Source organism: Camellia sinensis, chromosome 4, assembly GCF_055761805.1.
Source record: "Camellia sinensis isolate YWXY chromosome 4, ASM5576180v1, whole genome shotgun sequence".
Classification (NCBI taxonomy): Eukaryota; Viridiplantae; Streptophyta; class Magnoliopsida; order Ericales; family Theaceae; genus Camellia; species Camellia sinensis.
In genome coordinates, this window is record NC_138964.1 from 59,346,302 (window position 1) to 59,367,647 (window position 21,346).

Consider the following 21,346-nt stretch of genomic DNA (forward strand, 5'->3'; position numbering starts at 1 on the left):
CCCTGACTCCCAGACTGAACTGGACTAGGCCGAGGAGCCCGAGGAGGAGGAGCAACAGCTAAAGCAGAACGATCCTGAATAGAGGAATGTACCATAGCACTACGGCGACTCTCCTCTTGCTGGACAAGGGCATAAGCCTCGCGTAGGGTGGGAAAAGGTGAACGACCCAACACCTGGACGCGAATCTGATCATACTCCAAGTTCAAGCCAGCAAGGAAGTCATACACACGCTCTTTCTCAACGGTTTGTTGAAACAACGTGGCATCCTGAGAACAAACAGCCTGGAAGCTTTGGTAATAGTCTAGTTCCTGCCACAAACTACTCAACTCAGCATAGTAGACTGCGAGTGATCTATCTTTCTGATCTAAGCTCCGAAGCTTCTTCCTCAACTCATACGCCTGTGCATCATTACCTTGTTGGGAGTACATTTGGGCTGCAGCTGTCCAAATCTTATGAGCAGTATCTAATAAAAGGAAACTCCGACTAATAGTGGGCTGCATAGAGTTGATGAGCCAAGTCATAACAAGAGCATTTTCAGAAATCCATTGAGTATGGAGTGAGGCATCACCATCCGGTAGGGGAAGAGAACCAGTAATGTAGCCAGTCAAACGGCGAGCAGCAATAGCAAGACCACATGAGCGGGACCAAATCAAATAGTTGGAACCATCCAATTTAACAGGACTAATTTGAAGAGAGGGATTGTCGGTAAGAGTCATAACACGACGGAGGCCACCATCATCACTAATTGTATCCTTAGTCTCACCCTCAGCCATTGAAAATTAAATGCCCACAATAGGAAAAAAGCAAATACCAGTCGAAAAACAGCAAAAACCAACAGAGGCAATCCACCAACTCAACTTAGGGACAATAGTTACCTCTAGAGACAAAAACAGAGCCGAAACAGGGGCTGGAGAGACCAAAACCAGTCAGAAACTAAGAGAAAACGTGCTGAAACTGAGGAAAATTGACAAAAATAGAGTGAAAGCTTGCCAAATCATCAAAACCAGTCCTCCCAACCCTAGATCAGTCCCAGTCGGCTCCCAAGGTAGAGGGAGGAAGGGAAAAAACAGCCAAAAACAGGCCGCAGCAGGGGCTTCCAAAAAATCAATCGTTTTTTCCAAAAATCAACAAAAATTGGAAAAACACTCAAAAACTCATCAAAAAATTAAAATAAAAATCTAGGGTGAAAACCCATCAAATTTCGACCATAAAGGATTTTTTTTTTTTTTTTTTTTTTCGATTTTTTTTTTTTTTTTTTTCTGATTTTTTCTGTGTACAAGGAAGAACGAAAGAAACAAGAAAAAGAAACGAATCTTCAAGAAGGAAGATGATGCTCTGATACCATGTTAGATTTGCATAAAAGAAAGAAAAGGAAGAGAACTGTATATTATTCACTCACATAAACCTATTAGGGTTACACATACTTATAATAAAAGATTAAAGGAACAAAAGACATAACTATCCTTAACTACCCTTATACAATAATACTTAACACAAACATCATCATAACCCATTATATGCCACTTACATATTATATATTACCACTATCTACCACTATCTTATTATATACATGCCACTATCTACCACCAACACCACTATCATATTCTATACATGCCACTATCTACAACTAACACCACTATCATATTCTATACATACCACTATCTACCACCAACACCACTATCATATTCTATACATGCCACTATCTACCACCAACACCACTATCATATTATATGCATGAACACAATTTCCAGCAGTAAGGTCCAAATTGTGAAGCTAAGAGGTTTTGTCTTGTAAATAGAGACTGTTAAAGGGCACGGTGGCAGGTGTGGCCATTTAACTTACCCAAAGTATGGCTGTACTTCATAGTTGTTGGAAAGGTGCAAAATAAATCTGTAGTCAATTTGAAGAAGTTTTCTTCTTCTTCTTCTTCTTCTTCCCCTTTTTTGTGTGTGTGTGTGTGTGTGTGTGGAAGAAACAAGGAAGCTTTATTTATATGTATGAAAAGATCAATTTAAGTCCCCAGTCAAAGGGGATATGTACAAGAAGGGGGAATGGGGTGGATGACAAAAGAATCTCTGGGGACATCCCTGTTTTATCAGTGCATCCACTCAGGAGTTAGCTTCATGCAGCACGTGTCCCACTTGTACCGTCCACTGCCTTGCCAGGAGGAGCCTGCAATCAATGTTCAAAGTAAAGAGCCATAAGGGACTGTCTGCATTCTGAGATACAAATGAAACACAGCCACAGAGGCATCACATTCCAATATGACATGTTTAAAACCTAAATGCTAAGCTATTCTCAATACATCTCAGATTGCCCACCCAGGGTTCAGCAGTGAGAGAAGTGGGAAGTGGGAAGTGGCAGAGTCAATTCTAGGAGTAAATCCCAGAAAGCCATTGGTGATGGTGATTTCTAGAATACCACTTGCTCCAGCTGGTCCTGGATTGCCAACAACATTGCCATGTCATCTGTGTTGATCTTGATGATACAAGAATAGGGTGGTGGTTGCCATTGGATGTGAATTATTAACACACTTTAACTTGGGGTTAGGGAGAGAAGGACAAACAAGATAAATCATCTCATAAAGAAATAAATGATGTAATACACATGAAGTTTCAAGTTTCTGTACTTTCAAAGAAAGATAAGAATAAGGAAATCTCCTCTTTTGAAAATAAGGAACAGTCACCAAAAATGGTGTATTCAAATTGCTTTTGTAATAAATAAAGAGTTTATTATTAAAGATGCTGTTGCTCTGGTGGATAGTGGAGCTGATGTGAATTGTACTAAAAAAGGATTCATTCCATCAGAATAATTTGATACAACTACACAATCAAATGCAATGACATCATTGATAATGGAGAGGATTAAAGGAAAGGATAAAATATAATCCATTCCACTTTGGAATTGAGTTTGACAAAAGTAGAATCTACTTTTCCGAAATGGATTTTGTAAAATCTGTTTTTCCAAAAAGATATCAGAAGTGGCAATAACCTTGTCACAAGGATAACAGTAAAAGTTGGCAACACTTTTTGATCAATTTGCATATGATACAAAAATTCAATTTCCTAAATCACAGGAAATCTAGAACTGTAAAAAAAATATAAAAAACCTTATAAAGGAAAAAAGCAATATTATAAAAAACTAGAATCTTTGAATACGAATTTTCAGAAGGTTAAGAGATCTTATCCTAAAAGTAAAAATTTTAATGCCAAATGTTACAAATGTGGCAAAATTGGTCACTATGCCAATAAATACAAAACTAAGTAGAAGCTTAATAGTCTGCAAATTGATGAAGATTTAAAAGAACTGGATAAATTTTTGTTAACCTCTAGTGAATCAGAAATAGACCTTTCAGAGAATAAGTCTGAAGAGATCTTTGATCTAGAATCCATTTTGTCATTTACTGATGGAGTTGCTTAGTTTCTTGTATGGGTTGGGGATCATTGGTGTGGGGGAGGATGTATTGGTTTGGAATGGTTTGGGCGCTAATGGGCAGTTTTCTGCTTCATTGTTTTATCGGAGTTTGCTAGGGGGTGAGGTGGTAGGGGATTTCCCTTGGCAGAGTATTTGGGTTCCAAGTGCTCCTTCTAAGGTGGTTTTCTTCTTGTGGACGGTTGCTTTAGGGAGGAATCTTACAATTGATAATTTGATTCTGTTAAAAATGATGTATTATTGATTGATATCTGATTGATGTATTACAAGATAGGTTAAAAATGATGTATTATTGATTGATATCTGATTGATGTATTACAAGATAGATATGTTATATTACAAATCAGAGTAGCTCATTATATAGGAGAGGGTTTGGGTAGTAGGTGAGGAGTAGGTGAGGGTAAATTGGTGGTAGGTGTAGTAGGTGTGGTAGTAGGTGGTGGTAGGTGTAGGTAAATTCTAACAGCCCCCCGCAAACTCAAGGAGGATAGAAACTAACCAACTTGAGTTTGAAGAGAGGAACAAAACGAGAAAATACATAAAAATAAAAAAAGGATATGAGACACTGTATGGTCGTGTCAGACCATTGGTGAAGACACTGAATGGTGGTGTCATAACGTTGTAGAGGACACTCGATGGCGGTGTCAGACCGTTGTAGAAGACAGTTTATGGGGTCATGTCGGACCGTTGTAGAAGACAGTTTATGGGGTCATGTCGGACCGTTTGTAGAAGACAGTTTATGGGGTCATGTCGGACCGTTGTAGAAGACAGTTTATGGGGTCATGTCGGACCGTTGTAGAAGACAATGTTGTGACAGTTTACGGAGTCTTGCTGGACCCTTGTAGAAACTAACCGGAATCAATGTCGGGACAGTTTACAGAGTCTTGTCGGACCCTTGTAGAAACTAACCGGAATCAATGTCGGGACAGTTTACAGAGTCTTGTCGGACCCAGAAAGGAGCTAACCGGAATCAATGTCGGGACAGTTTACAGAGTCTTGTCGGACCCTTGTAGAAACTAACCGGAATCTATGTCGGGACAGTTTACAGAGTCTTGTCGGACCCTTGTAGAAACTCGCATCCTCAAAAAGTGCGCCCAATTTTTCAAAAAGGCGTGCCATCAAAAGGCGTGCCCAATCCATAAAAAGGCGTGCCATCAAAAGGCGTGCCCAATTCATCAAAAGGTGTGCCGGACATGATGGCGAGGCACGTGGGCGCCTTGGCTTGCGTGCCCGTTTGTCGGCTGGTGGTAAGAGGCGCGCGATGCGCGTGGCTGCCTCGGCTATAAGACAGAGGCTGAGGCTGAGGCAAAAAAACAAAACCTGCGAGAGATATTCTGAGAGAGATTTCTGAGAGAGATTCTGTAACACTCTGTTTTCTGAGAGAGAATTCTGAGAGAGATACTGTGTAACACTCTGGTGCCTAGTAAATGGCTTCATCGTCTTCCCGCGGGCTGCTCACCCTCTTTCCCGACCTCAACGAGTCAACAAGAGAGACAACTGGTGCGGTGGCACTGGAACCTCAACCAAGCGCCCCGGAATTTACTCCGTTGAACTTTCCGATGCGGTCTGTGGAGCAAAGAATGGCAGTGCAGTCGGATGTGGAGGCCAATCAGTATACTTTGAAGGCATGTGTGGAAAGCATGACGGCGGTCACAAATTTGTCGAACCGGCTGCAGAGTAGGACAAATGAGGTGCAGCATTTAAACTCCCAGCTGGCTCTGCTCCAACGCATGTATAAGGATGCGCGAGCAGAGATAAGCGTGCTAAAGGCAGAGAACAAGGAGCTGAAGCGGAAGGCCACCGTGATGTTCCGATTTGGAGGGCCGCCATATGCTGCAGTGGAGGAGCAGGGAGGAGGCAACTTGCTTGGTGGTCGAGGAAGCACGGAGGCAACACCGTCAAGGGCCGCTCAGGACGGAGGCAAGAAGAAGAGACCGGCGGCAGAGTAGAGAAAAAATCTGGCCTGTGGATATGGTGGTTTTTTTTTTTTTTTTTTTTTTTTTGATGAAAATTGTGATCGGGGTTGATCCCGAGATGAATAAAATGAGTGTATTGTGCAAGTTCGTCTTCTGCCTGTTTTCGTTTTTTTTTTTTTTTTTTTTTGTTTTTTGTTTTTTGTTTTTTTTTTTTGTTTTTAAATAATAAAAAATAATAAAAAAAAAAAGAATAATAATAATAAAATAAGAATAATAAGAAGAATGGAAAACCGTGGGCTTCAAAAACTATAGAATAATAATAGATTAATGGTGTGATTGTGTAAGAATAATAATAATAATAAGAATAATAATAATAAGATAGAGTAAGAGGGAAAGCATGTGCTGGGAACAGCTGCAGATAAAGAAAAAGAGAAGATAAAATAAAATAAATAAAGGTAAAATGGGGGAAAGTGAGAAAGTCTATTTATTGGGACATGTGGGGCAAGTGTGGAGAGAGAAAAACAACATAATTGGGTGATCAGCTGGCAGCATGTGGACATGAATTCAAAACAGGGAAAGACATAAGTGCAGCACCTGCAATATTCTTTATCAAACAAACCACGTCTTCCCCTTTCAATTCATTTACCTCCAGCCAAACAGAAGTAGTTTCACTTCCTGTGAACAGGTATTGACCAAGAAAGATGGTGTGCATATCCATCAAAGAGGTAATACGACTTGGCCTTCGGGTTAATACCTGTACTAATGAGCACAGCAATAATCAGACCATAAATACCCAACACACCAGCCATAACAACGGGCACAATCGACTTCATCACAAGCTCTGGTCTCATTACACCCATTGATGCCACGCTCACACCGCTCTTTGCAGTTCCATAGGCAGCACCCATACAGGAGAAAACGAGGGCAGCAGCGGCGCCGAGGAAGCCGAAAAAACGGAGCAGTTTCATCGCCGCTGAACGTCGATGCCATTAGATTTCCTCTCTTCTTCTTATCTAAATTATAATTCAACAATAACCAGTCCTTAGATCGGCGTGTTCGTCGCGAGAAGAGACGGTGGGGATTTTGTTGATGAGTTGGAAGATGCAGGAAAGTGAAGGTATGTAGAAAATTCTAGCGGACTAGGTTGAGGTCCGGCGGGCGGCCAAGGCGAGGTTGCCGCCCGCCGGTGAAGCGAGAAATACTAAGGTCTTAACCTTGCTCTGATACCATGTTAAAAATGATGTATTATTGATTGATATCTGATTGATGTATTACAAGATAGATATGTTATATTACAAATCAGAGTAGCTCATTATATAGGAGAGGGTTTGGGTAGTAGGTGAGGAGTAGGTGAGGGTAAATTGGTGGTAGGTGTAGTAGGTGTGGTAGTAGGTGGTGGTAGGTGTAGGTAAATTCTAACAGATTCATCGTGGTCACATTTTAGTGAATCGGTGTTGTATGTGTTGTGCTGATGCAGAGTCGGTGGATCATTTATTCCTCCCTTGTTCAGTGGCTTCGTAGTTGTGGGGTCTTATTTGTTTTTTGGGACTGTTTGGGTGCAGCCGAAGGGGGGGTTTTGGAGATGCTGTGGAGTTGGAGGGGTCTTCGGCTGGTAGGCATCGGTGGAAGGTATGGATGTTGGTGCCGTTATGTTTGATGTGGTTGGTCTAGTTGGAGTGGAATCGGCGAATGTTTCAAGAGGTTTATCATGGTGTGGCTTGGTTAGAGAGTTGGTTATTAACGGTTTTGTATAGTTGGCTGGAAAGGAGAGCGGATCCAGATTTATTTGTTTTCTTAGATTTTTTGAATGATGTTATTGGTTAGGTGCTGTTAGTGTTTTCTCTGAATTGGGTCTCCCTTTTGTATTCTTTGTATCGTCTTGATGTTTTATCAAAAGTTGCTTATTTATCAAAATATATATATATATATATATATATTGTATCACTGGAGAAACCAATTAGGAAATCATGTTTGAATAATCTCTGGACAAATTTTGAAAAACCAGGAATGTTTCTTGATTGGATTCTGGTAATAAAAAACATTAGTGAAGGCATTTATATAACCCCAACAATTATAGGATTGTCCTATTACTTTCAAACTTCTGGGCTGATTCGGATCCAAATCCCATTTATCAGTTTGTTAGACCTAAAGAATAATAGCCTTACTTACTTTGATAGGGCTACTTTTCTGATTAGGAGTTTCCAAATGGTGTGTGAATTCCACATATGTGATTTCCATAAGAATAGCTTCTTGAATATACCGATATTGACCATTTCAAAGGGTAGATTGCTGAGTAGCTAAATATCTACTCTTGGCTTCCCATGAGTCAGACATCCATTGGATGTCCTGGTCTCCCAAAATAATTACTGATTCAGTAATTTGTTAATTTTGTAAATATTGAGGACCCTCTAATTGAAGGGTATCTTCCATAGATTTCTGAGATGTTGTATTCCCCGGAGAAGAACTGGCAGCATTGGGCCACAAGCAATCTCAGAATGCATGAATTGGTGTTTTAGGTCGTTGATGGACAACTTGGACAACTTGTATTCTTTACAGAATGGAGGGAGGTATGTGTGGGGTATATGATTGTGGTAACATTTCTAAATAAAGAATTTGATCATTGTGGGGCCAAGAGACTTTCAAATCCACCTCCATCTAGCCTTGTCGAGGAAAATGTGTCAAGTTAAGAAGTTTTAAGAAGACCAAGTAGAACAAGAATCACGTAGATTGCTACATGTTAACTGATTTGGACTATGAATTAAATCTTCCAGGCTTCTTTTCTTAGGGTTCTGCATTTGTTTTGACATAAATATTTTACACCCGAACACAATTTTCATGTAAATTGATTTTGCACAAAAACAATATATATATATATATATATATATATTATTTTCTAGTGTTTGATTGACACTTTGAAACAAAAACTTTTGTTAAAATCCACCTACTCTCCACCTACTTCACCCACTTAAACCTACTCCACTAAACCTAACCCACTACACCACTACCACCTCACCTACTCCACTAAACCTTCACCCACTTAAACCTACTCCACTAAACCTAACCCACTACACCACTACCACCTCACCTACTCCACTAAACCTAACCCACTACACCACTACCACCTCCACTTCACCTACTCCTCACCTACTACACACTCACCCTCTCCTATATATAGGAATCATTGTAACCATAACATAAATATCAATCAATAATACAATTCTCTATTTCTCTTTATACATTAAATTTTCTACATGGTATCAGAGCAAGGTTAAGCACTTAGTATTTTTCGCTTCACCGGCGGGCGACAACTTCGCCTTGGCCGCCCGCCGGACCTCAACCTAATCTGCTAGAATTTTCTACACATACCTTGAAATTTCTTCGAGTCCACCACCACTGCCTCTCCTCTCACTGTTGTCCTCCCATACACCACCGTCTCGATCGTCTTCATCTACAATGTTGCAGTGAAGGATCTCAAACGTGGTTTTGTTGCATCCAACTCAAAGGATGATCCAGCCAAGGAAGCTGCAAATTTCACCTCCCAGGTTATTATTATGAATCACCCGGGTCAGATTGGTAATGGGTATGCTCCAGTTCTTGACTGTCACACCACCTCACCTACTTCACCACTCCTAAGTACTCAAAAGCAAGGTATGATGAAATTGTGCAGGAAGTCTCTTCCTATCTGAAGAAGGTTGGTTACAACCCTGACAAAATTCCTTTTGTCCCCATCTCTGGTTTTAAGGGTGACAACATGATTGAGAGGTCCACGAACCTCGATATGATTACACAGCCCAAGAGGCCATCAGACAAGCCTCCTCTTCTCCACATTCTTGATAACACCAACAGCAACAGTTTGACGCATTTATTAGAGAAAAGGTCCAAAGGCAGCTCCTGTCAAAGCTGATGCTCAGCAGGCTGTACCACCTATTGAAGTGCCAGCACTATCCTTGCACATGGGGGGCACCCACTCATTTCTTTATTGTTTTCTTTTACTCACCCATGTGACCCACGATGCAACCTATACTTTTTCTTTTCTTTACACTCTTGTTCCCCACTTTCTTTATTATATATATATATATATATCTCTTTTTATTATATTATATTAAAAAAAAAAAAAAATCTTCATCTCTCCTCCGTTTGATTTCCAACTCCATTATTTTTATTTTTATTTATTTTCTCCAAACCACTTTCCTTATGTCCTCCATCTTTCATTTTTTGATTTCAAATATATTTTTATTATTTTTTCTTTATTTTTCTTTCACATTCTTTTTAATCTTTTTCCAATTCCCTTCATACCATATAGCTTTGCACACCAAATCATATTTTATTCATCTCAGGGATCAACCCCGATCACAATTTTACACACACACAAAAAAAAAAAAAAAAAAAAAAAAAAAAAAAAAAACCAACAAACAAACAAACCACCACAACACACCCGCACCCACAGTGGGATTTTTCTTCTCTACTCTGCTGCAGGTCTCTTCTTCTTGCTTTTCTCTTGGGTGTCCCTTACCGGCGCTGCCTCCATACTACCCACTCCACCGAGCACGTTCACTCCACCCTGCTCCTCCACTACAGCATATGGTGGACCTCCAAATCGGAACATCAAGGTAGCCTTCCGCTTCAGCTCCTTGTTTTCCGCCTTCAGCACACTTATCTCTGCTCGCGCATCCTTATACATGCGCTGGAGCAGAGCCAATTGGCCGTTTAAATGCTGCACCTCATTTGTCCTACTCTGCAGCCGGTGCGACAAGTTTGTGACTGCCGTCATCGTCTCCACACAGGACTTCAAAGTATACTGATTGGCTTCAATGTCAGTTTGCACTGCCATTTTTTGCTCCACAGACCGCATAGGAAAGTTCAACGGAGCAAACCCTAGGGCGCTTGGTTGAGGTTCACTGGCCCCCGCACCAGTTATCTCTCTTGTTGACTCGTTAAGGTCTGGAAAGAGAGTGAGCAGACCACGGGAAGACGAAGCCATTTTCTGGAAAACAGAGTGTTACAGAGTATCTCTCTCAGAAATCTCTCTCAGAAAACAGAGTGTTACAGAGTATCTCTCTCAGAAATCTCTCTCAGAAAACGAAGAGTTTTTCAGAGTTTTTCTAACAGGTTTTTGTCTCTGCTTCCAAGCCTCAGCCTCCGCTTCGGTTTATAAAGACCATGACAAAGAGGTCGACACGCGTTCTGTGGATCACGTGCATCGCCGCGTGTCTGGCGCACCTTTTGATGGCACGCCTTTTGAAAACATGGGCACGCCTTTTGATGGCATGCCTTTTTATGGATTGGGCACGCCTTTTGATGACACGCCTTTTGAAAGATTGGGCACACCTTTTGAGGGTGCGACTTTTTTAGGGGTCCGACAAGACTCTGTAAACTGTCCCGACATTGATTCCGGTTAGCTCCTTTATGGGTCCGACAAGACTCTGTAAACTGTCCCGACATTGATTCCGGTTAGTTTCTACAAGGGTCCAGCAAGACTCCGTAAACTGTCACAACAACTGTCACAAGAGTGTCTGCTACAACGGTCCGACATGACCCCATAAACTGTCTTCTACATCGGTCTGACACCGCCATCCAGTGTCCTCTACACCGTTATGACACCACCATCCAGTATCCTCTACATGGTTATGACACCTCCATACAGTGTCCTCTACAACGTTATGACACCACCATCCAGTGTCTTCACCAATGGTCTGACACGACCATACAGTGTCTCTTATCCTCTTTTCTTTTTATGTATTTTCTTGTTTTGTTACTCTCTCCAAACTCAAGTTGGTTAGTTCCTATCCCCCTTGAGGTTGCGGGGGGCTGTTAAAATCCACCTACTCTCCACCTACTTCACCCACTTAAACCTACTCCACTAAACCTAACCCACTACACCACTACCACCTCACCTACTCCACTAAACCTTCACCCACTTAAACCTACTCCACTAAACCTAACCCACTACACCACTACCACCTCACCTACTCCACTAAACCTAACCCACTACACCACTACCACCTCCACTTCACCTACTCCTCACCTACTACACACTCACCCTCTCCTATATATAGGAATCATTGTAACCATAACATAAATATCAATCAATAATACAATTCTCTATTTCTCTTTATACATTAAATTTTCTACAACTTTATATTGTATTCGTTGGGTAGAAGCCAATGAAGGGCTACCTTTTTACCTTTGTAAAGATCAATGTGCTAAAAGGGCTGAGTTGGAAGTGAACTTTTTTAATGGTAAGCCACTTGGGGACTATGACGAAAAATATTTTTCTTAAAAAATGTTATACTTACTTTTTGTTCAACCGAACAATGAAAAATATGTAAAAAAAATTTGAGGAAAACATTTTACGTCGAAACAAACAGAACCTTAAAGTGGAACCCTGATTTACAATCTTTCTTCGAAGAAGGCAAAATGTCCTTGAACAATTTTTGACTTGGACCAGAAAAGGGAGAAACCTATGCTCCTTTGGGCTTTCCTCTAATCCCTTTTCACCTACACATCTCTATACATAGGCTTCATCAAGTTGTGGCTTCTTAGGACCTAACTTACGTAATGTTTTATGCAGATACACTTGCTCCAATCTCAAATGATGGGAGCAAATAAGAGTTAAAGCAATACAATATATGTGCCAAGCAATTGGGATCTAACAGTCTTTCCTTGCTTGAGTTGCTAAAAGGTTTATTAATGTAGAGATAATAAAGGTAGTTAATAAATTGATGGTGTTAAAATGGATGATTATGTAGGACACAAGTGAATTAATCTAGATGTTGAAACTAGGGGTTCTTCTAGAGCCAAGTATCTTTTTAGAAGTTGTTCATGTTAATACGTCATATGCCTTTTATTTGATAAATAGGTTGGATGCTAAAATTTGCTTCCTCTGTTATTGGCTAGTGGCGTATAATTCTTTTTTCTTTGATAATCCAATGTATCTCCCGGCCAGCCTAGCCCAATTGGACCCGAGTTACATTGTATTTGTACAACCGAGAACTAATCCCTGGAGGCTCTGAAGTTAAAGACTAGGCAAACCTCCAGTGGAATATCTAATCTCTTGCTATGTTTTCCTCCAATTCAGAATTTGTCAATGTGAACTTTGATAGCCCAAGTAATTATTCTGAAAGATTCTTGCTTCTAGTGGTCTACAACCAGGAATTTTATTTGGGCATCTTTATGGACTACCCTAATTCATTGTGTGAGCTTTGGTGCCTCTAATTATATAAAAGAAACTATCGACTTCTATCCAATGAGCTAATTCTTTCTATTTTATTGAGTCTTGGAAGCAAAAGCCATTGCGACGCTGCATCCATTATCTTTTTTGTGTTTTGTTAGTGGTATGCCCTAAAAGCCAATTTGGGAGATGTAGTTGGGATACTTCAGTAATATAATATTATCATTTCATTAATAAAATGATAAGTTTGTTTATTATCATAATTACTTTCTGTGTTAATGTTTGCATGATCAGTCTACAGATTTAAACTGAGAAAATGTGTTATTAATGAGTTAAGAAGGGGAGATTTCTCTGGTCATAGGGTTACTAACTAGGCATTAGTGATTCGGATAGACAAAAACAAAGAGGGGAAAGAAAACATGCACAAGAAGAGACAGCCAGAGAATTCTTAAAACGAACCTTAATTTGTACAAACTGAAGATCACATGTCAATAGAGAAGTATTTAGAGAGAATATTGGGGTTGTTTGAATGCAAAACCATTATTATGGCAGTTGAAAAATGTGAAGGAGGATTTCAATTTCATGCAGGAACCTTGAATAGGACGACTTCAAAACAGATTGTTTTCAAGAAAATGAGGGAAGTATTCAAGGAATGGGATCCGAAAAACATTGGATGTACAGTGTCAGAAGGCTACTAGAACATGCTATGCTTGCTCAATTAAGAGCATGGATAGTCTCGACTCACTTGTGTTGGGACACTAAAGCAAATATGTGTGTGGGTGTAGAGAATAAGTTTACTGAATGTGACCCACTTATTTGTAAAATAGATGTTCATTGGTTTGCAGTTGTGCATGTAATCCTTATACTTGAGAACATCATGGTTTTTTCAGTGTGCATTGCTACGCTTTAACAATACAATGTATTCATGTTCTAACTTCTAACTTTGAACACATTGATTGGGCTTAATGAGGCATACATAGAGGTATATGAATGTTTAATAAAGGATCTATTACTCTCAAGTAAGAGGAAGAATTAATTGATCTAATAGGATATGACTTGAGTAAAAAACCTTGGCCCGTGTGAAAATTAGAAAGTAGTTCAGGAGTTGATAATAGTTAGATCGTCCACATATGATTGAGTTAGATGTTTGAAACATGCCCTATTGACTCTCACATGACATTATATGATGGGACGATTGAATTGCATGGTAATTAACTGAAGGATTCACTTTGAATATTCATACTATTTGCAGTGATTACAATATGCTGTTAGCATGATCTGTAGAAACCCATAAGAAAAGTTCTATGGGAGAAATTAGGGGTTTTAATTCAATTAGAAAGAGATCTAATTAAATATCAAGAGTTGATATTGTTTCTACTCCCTGGGTAAGTGTTATCTTAAGAGGTCACACACAATAAGGCAATGTGTAAATCCTAAGGGATAAAGAGAGTTAATTCCAATTAAGAGTTAATTAGGGACTAAATTAAGAGGTTGATTGCAATTACAAACTGATTGTGATATAACCTCTTTTTTTTTTGGTGTGTGACAAGGAAGACTAATTCTTGTGGGACAACGTAGTCAAGGTCTACAAATGGAAGAGCTCTCATAAGAAGCACTCTAGTGATTGATTGTCTTCCTTCTATCTTTGTCTCTCTAGAATACTTGTAGATTGAGAGTGACTTTGGATTCAAGATGTGCTTTGTGTAGAAGCCTTTATGCTGTGTTTGGTTAGGGGATTTGGGGAGGAATTTGGAAAGGGAAAGGGAAAGAGTGTGTGAAACTAGGTGAAATGTAGGTATATGTTATTTACATTTCACCTAACTTTTTCCTTTCATTTTCCAAATCCATCCTCAAATTCCCTAACCAAACACAGCGTTAGAGATTGGGCGATTGAACTGCTGAAACTGAGTGGACTAAAAAGATTTTAACATGGAATTGGATTTTTTTCATTTGAGATATTTATTCTAATTATCTGTATGGATGATTGTGACACGTAATATATCACAAACATGATCTAGGGTTTATGGAAATCGTTAAAAGCATTCTGCTGAGCTTACCCTGTGATTCCAATGTGTTTAGCAGTAATTGCTAATGCACTGATGACCATTGATCCTGTATGCCATTAAATCAGCGAGGCAATTGCTAATGCACTCATAATCATCGACCCCATCTAGGTTCTTTATGTTTTTTTCGTCATGGATATATTACTCCACTGATTCAACATTAGAATGTGAAATCGTGAAATCCAAGAGTCACAAAATAATGAACTCATGTGGCCAAAAACATGATTACCAAATTTCTGTTGATGATTGTGAAAATGTATGTACAGCCTAAACCCTAAATCTAAACTTGGGTCAAGTTATAATTGTTCAAGTTGACTCTGGTATATTGGTAATATGATCAGCTAAGCCTTGTTTAGCCACTCCAGGCTCCAGGAGCAACCGTTCATGGCCATTATGGGGAAATCCATTGCAAATGAGATACATGTAGCTCTAAATGTACTCCAAAAATTAGGTTGGGCACCCCATTACTTGAACACCCCAATTAAGAATTTAAATATTTATTTGTTTGTTTAGACACCCCAGATAATACCCATTATAACTCTAAAAATCAAAAAAATATAATGAGGGACATAGTCCATTGTCAAAAAAATATAACGAAACATCTTCTATAGAATACTGCTTGGAAACATCTTCTTAACCTATAGAAAACTGCTTGGAAACATCTTTTTCATTGTCTATTGTTGATTTTAATATTGGGGCTAATGATGAATGGGGTGTCCAAAACACTTTGATTTACACTTTTTTTAGTGTCAAGTACTTTTTGGTCATTTTAAAAAGGGACTTAATGGTAATAAAAATGTTTCATTAAATTGGGTTGCCCAACTTAATTTTTGGGGTGCGAATAGAGCCACCCATATTAGTTACAATTATATATGAAAATTCGAGATCTTGTAATATAATGCATGATCTTCCAAAAGTGGAAGAAGTGTAAGAAGTGTGTTCAATTGATTTAGTATCGATGAATCTAGAAAAAGCGGTTATACATGATTTTGATATTTAGAATTTTTTTGAGCCCAGTAAATATTTATGATTTAAATTTTATTTGGCATAAGATTATATGATGAACATTATTTATCAAAAAACAAAAAAGATGATATCATGGACATTTGGAAAATGGCCTTTTCTGGTGGATACAAATTTGGTATGAGTGATAATTTTAGATGATTGTTTGATGATATTCCTCAGCCAACTTAGGCTCCATTCCACTCCTTAAAATGTTGTTTCTCATTTTGTGCTATCTGTGAGAACTTGATACATTTTTTGAAGTCATGATCAACTACACATAAATGATGTTTTGTGATATAAACAGACTGTGGAGGAGATGACCCAGATCTCAAAGAGGAGATGGAAAAGCAGTTTGTGGATCTGTTGACAGAGGAGATGAAACTGCAGGAGACAGTAAATGAAGAGCATGCGCATCATATGAACATTACCTTTGCAGAAGCAAGAAGGGTAGCTTCCCAGTATCAGAGGGAAGCTGAAAAATGCAATGCTGCCACAGAGACTTGTGAGCAGGCGAGAGAGCGTTCTGAGGCATTGTTGATCAAGGAGAAGAAAGTAACTTCCTTGTGGGAGCGACGTGCCCGCCAAATGGGTTGGCAAGGGGAATAAAAGTTCAAATTAGTTGTATTTCTGTCATACTTGTGCAAGCGAATTTTGCCCAGGTTTGTCATCTTGTTAAAGCAAACAAATGCTCTCTCTGTCTCTCTCCTGCTTGTATTCATTTTTTTGTGGCCTCAAATGGCTTGCATCATTAATCTCCACTTATGGCATATTTGCACATGTTGTCAACTATCACTTGGTATACAATACATCACTTCAATATTGTCTTTTGAATGTCTGTTCATAATTTTACAGCATCCTGTATATGACGAGCCAGATATTTTTATGTCACTGAAAGATAAGACTCGTGATGATGAGGACCATGTAAATTGATTCAAGGACCATACAAAAAATAAAATATAATTAGTTTGCATGATATTTGCATTTTTGGTCTGAATTTTAGAAGAAAGGTAGCACAGAATGTTTGACATGGGCATTTGTATCGATTCAGCTCACCCAAGAGGGTTTTGATGCAAACAATTGGACAAACACAGTTGACCATTCTGTAGACTCTGAATTGAAAGATTAAGGAGTCAATTATTAACATAAACAAATACTGATTCTTTTTTACTTATTAGAAGTTTTTTTTTTTCGTCGTTGTTGTTGAGAAGCAAGTTTATTTTTTTGTTGTTATGTACTTTCTTAATAGGGCTCTTTCTTTATGTTGATATATAATGAATGATGGACATAGGCCTATTTTGGAAAGTGGATTAAAAGTCACTTCTCAGCTTTTAACCTACTTCCCTCTCTCACAAAAAGGCAAAAAAAAAGTCAAAAAGTAACTTTTAACTATCTTTTCAAAACACATCATAGTGATTGTTGCATGTATTGTAAGACTTTTTTTTGATATAATTGACTGCTTAGTTTGATGTAATTTTAGTATTTGTAAAATAATTTTCTTTAATTGTTAAAAAAAAAAGGGGAGATTTCATCCAATAGTTTTCTTTTTTTGGTCCAATAATCTGGTAATATATACTCCTTTCTTCTTTCTCTCTCTCTCTCTCTCTCTCTCTCTCTCTCTCTCTCTTTTTTGTTGATATATTAGCAAAATAATGAAAGGAAATATGCTTCTAATCTTCAAAAGAAAAATAATATGCAAGTTCTATTTTCTGTATCTTTATTTTTTAAACATGTTGGATTTTAAAACATGTGCATATTGATCTTATGATATAATACTCTGTTCTTACTACTACTACTGCTTCTTCCTCCTCCTCCTCCTCCTCTTCTTTCTTTCTTTCTTTTCTTTTCTTTTCTTTTTTTTTTTTTTGTGTGTGTATGTTAGCAAAATCGTAAATGAAAATATATGTCGTATTTAAATAAAATTAAAAATGATCTTAATAAAATAAAATATACTTTAAATAAAATAAAATAGGAAAAATTACCCCAAAAAAAAAATTATTAGGGTTTGATCCTTATTCAATTTTTAATTTTGTCAGTTTAAACCCTAAACTTGTTAATTTCCATTAAGTAAAATCAACGAAAAAATAGTATTTAATTATTAAACTTAATGAAAAATAATATTTTAGACATTTTATATATACCTATATTAAGTTTAATGATTAAAATATTATTTTTCCGTCAACTTTACTTAACGAAAATAGATGGATAGTTTAAATTGAAAACAAACCACAATATTAGGATTTAAATTGTAAAATTAAAAATTCATAATTTATTTTGTTTTGTTTGTAATTGTCCCAATAAAAAAAATATATTTCAAATTTAACATTACCATTGTAAGTAATTCAAAAAGACAAAATAATCTTTTGAGAAGTTATTATTCTTTATAATTTCTTAACTAAACATGAGATTTACTATGATAGTCATTTCCAGATATCAAATTTCATGACAAAACAAATATCGAACAGTCATAATTTCTAGCAAAATAGTTCAAGAACTATTTATCCCAAGATTAATAATCATTTGCATTACAATCTCCCTTATTCAATTTATCCAAACAAATATAGTTCATGACCACTTAAACAATTAACCAGGTCACATTACCCTCTCTTTGAGTATCCACGTTAAGCTCACTAAACCATCGCCTTAGCTATTTTATAGCCCAACTCAATTAAAAGAGCACTTCATCAAATTCGTCAATTGGTTAGTTATTTTGGTTGAGCTCAAAACCATTGCTATTAGTTATTTTGGTTGAGCTCAATTGGTTAGCACTAAACAACTCCACAAATGATTTTAAATTATAAAATATTTAATAATGTTATAATTATTATATTTTATTTCTCAATCACTTTTTTTATTCAACAAGTAGAAAATTATTATTTATCATCAATTTTATTTCACAACTTTATTTTACTTCCTAAATGTATTGATGCAACAAAAATCATATATATATATATATATATATATATATATATTTAAGACTCACCAAATTTAATAATAAGTAGTGAAATTTATCAACATAATAGTCTGCATAGAAGGTAAAGAGTTTTAGTAAACTATTTTGGTGATATATAGCATGGTTATAAAATTATTATAAAATATAAGTGATGGAAGTATCAGACTAATGGGTGATTCTATTTACATACCACTAATACTCTAAGGTTATGTTTGATTCACAAGACTAATAGTGGAGTATTAATGATCCTATTTAGTGTGGTATTCACTATCCAATTGGATTAATATCCATTGGATTAATAATCTCACCCCTACCCCATTACTAATAATCTTACAAATTTGTTAGATTAATTATCCATTGGATTAATAATCCTAAACCAAAATGTTAAAACAAACATAGGATAATTAGGCCCACAGATTAATAATCATAATCTCATACTTTAATCCACCAAATCAAACATGCCATAAGTACATACCATTACTTAGTATACATACAAAATAATTTTTAGAGTTTAAAAATATCTTATTTCATATATTAACTTTCCATTACTAATTCTATATTAATGCATCACTAACTATTTGAATACACACTATTACACACACCAAAAACTCTTCATCTTCACCACTACATACAACAAAAACCTCCACAATCTTCATAACAAATACCATCTTCTTCAGTCTTGATCTCCATCATCGGCGGAGATTTCTTCGGTCTTCATCTCTGCTGGTGTTGATCTCCATAGTTTGTGTTGAACTCTGTCGTATCTCATCTTGTTGTCTCGTTGTTTCAAATCGCCGACGGAGTGTTTCATTCGGTCTCAATCTTTGCTGGTATTGATCTTCATTATCGGTGTGGAACTCTCATCTCTCGTCATCATTTCAAATTGCCATTTTCACCCTTAATTCATGAGTGTATGTGTACGGGGAGGAAATAATTCTCCTCGTATAATCCTGTTGACCAAGTCCACGCTCCTCCGTACGACGTCGCTTTGTCACCTGAAAACACAAACGTGAGCTAGCCGGCGGGTGTGTGCCGGAAACCTCTCCGATGCCTAAGTCAGAAAACTTGACAAATAGACAAAGCTCTAAATTCTCAGAAAGATTGTGTTCAATTACCTCCTCCAAGGTGATGCTTGTGAGCTTTTATAAGTTTCATATGGCTCAATCCTAGTAGGACTTGTATTTCTCCATGCAGAGTCCTCCTAGGATTCATACTCTTAAGGATAATGCTTATCCTTTCACACCCTCCCCCACTGCTTAAACCAAGTGGGATGGTTCTCTTTATGGCCGAACTTCCATTTGACCGAAGTAAAAATGGCCATGCCGAGCCACAAAGTAGGCCGTACTAACAGTTGTTCGGTTCTTCTTCATGCTACACCATATCTCGGTTCTCTCATACACGAACCGTGGTGTGTTCGGACCGAACCAACGACTCGACCGGTATAACTCTCAAACCGGTATGCCTCTAAGGCCGGTATAACTTCAAGTTGCTCCCAAACCGAAGTTCATTTACAATCTTCTAACCGAAGTAACTCTACCATTCGTGAGCCGAAGTAATTTTACCTCCTTGGGCCGAAGTAATTTTACCTCCTTGGGCCGAAGTAACCTTGTCTTCCCAAGGTCGGAGTAACTTTGCCCTTCTGGGCCGGAGTATCTATTGCGGCCTTCTTACTTAGTCCTTCGCGTTTTGGGCCTCAATGCCCAACTCGCAGCTCGGCCCAATTTTTCCCAAAAATTACCCTCTCAATTGCCCCTTAATTCCATCTGCATAGCATGATTGGGATTACCAGTCCATCAGCCGAGCTGACGTCGTTTTAAGCTATTCCAGCCGAGCTAAAAACCCTCGAATTTTTCAGCCGAGCTAATTTTACTCCGGGCCCTGTTTTGTCCGGTCAAAAACGTCTCTTCAATCATAGTGTCTGTAACGCTTCCCATTCTTATGACACGTGGCATGTTTTGATTGGTTAAGGACGGCTGTCACGCCGTCTTCGTGTTTCGTGATTTTGAAACAGTTCCCGCCTTTTCTTTCCGCCTTTTTCTCTTTCTTCTTTCACAAAACAACCTCTCTTTTCCTTGAATCACTTCACCTTCCATTCTTCATTTCCCTTCTGTGTTCTTGCTGTGCTCATGTCTCCATTGCTGCTGTCGTCTCCATCTCTAGCTTCTCTCTTATACGGGTAAACACGCCTATCCTTCTTGTTTTGCCTGTTTTTTCATCTGTTTTTGTTTTGTATGCTTTTTGCAAACATTTTTCTCCATTTGTCTGCTTTGCTTTTGTACTTTTACGAAGAAACCAGTAAAACTCCATGTATGTATGAACTATTATGTAGAAAACCAGCCCTAGATCCAAAATCACATAGTAACCGAACTAGGATCCTGTTTGCCCCCACAGGTAGATCTCTGTAGTCAAGAACCGAACTAGAACTTAAAAGCTTCAATGGGTTACCAGAGCCTGACTCACTTTAGCCGAAATAAGACCACCACATTTTGAATATAGGAAACTAGGAACTTCGGTTGTCAACCGACCTAAGCTTTCGGGGCCAAGCCGGTCTTCTTGGTTCCTAAACCGAACTCAGAAAGCCGTCCCTAGAAGCTTAACCGAAGTAACTTTATTCATTCCACAACTGATTTAGGCCTTGGGACTAGACCAGCTTTCTTAGTTTTTTAGACCGAACTCAGAAAGCTGCCCCTAGACGATAAACCGGTCTAATCTGCTCAAGACCGAGGTAACAAACCTTTTGATAAACCGAGGTAGAACCAGCCCACTAAGCCAAAGTAGGATTTGCATATCTTGCTTATAATTTGTAGCG

At 38.0% G+C, this 21,346-nt stretch overlaps 1 protein-coding gene across 2 annotated transcripts in view; it reads left to right on the plus strand.

Moving 5' to 3' along the window:
• The window catches only part of LOC114284345 (uncharacterized), a 33,138-nt gene extending 16,720 nt beyond the window's left edge, over positions 1-16,418 (plus strand). For both annotated transcript variants that reach the window (XM_028227242.2, XM_082924992.1), the window contains one exon: positions 15,892-16,418. In XM_028227242.2, the coding sequence (XP_028083043.1) occupies positions 15,892-16,193 (302 nt within the window). In that variant the 3' untranslated portion in view covers positions 16,194-16,418. The remainder of the gene's footprint in view (positions 1-15,891) is intronic.
• The last annotated feature ends 4,928 nt before the right edge of the window (positions 16,419-21,346 follow it).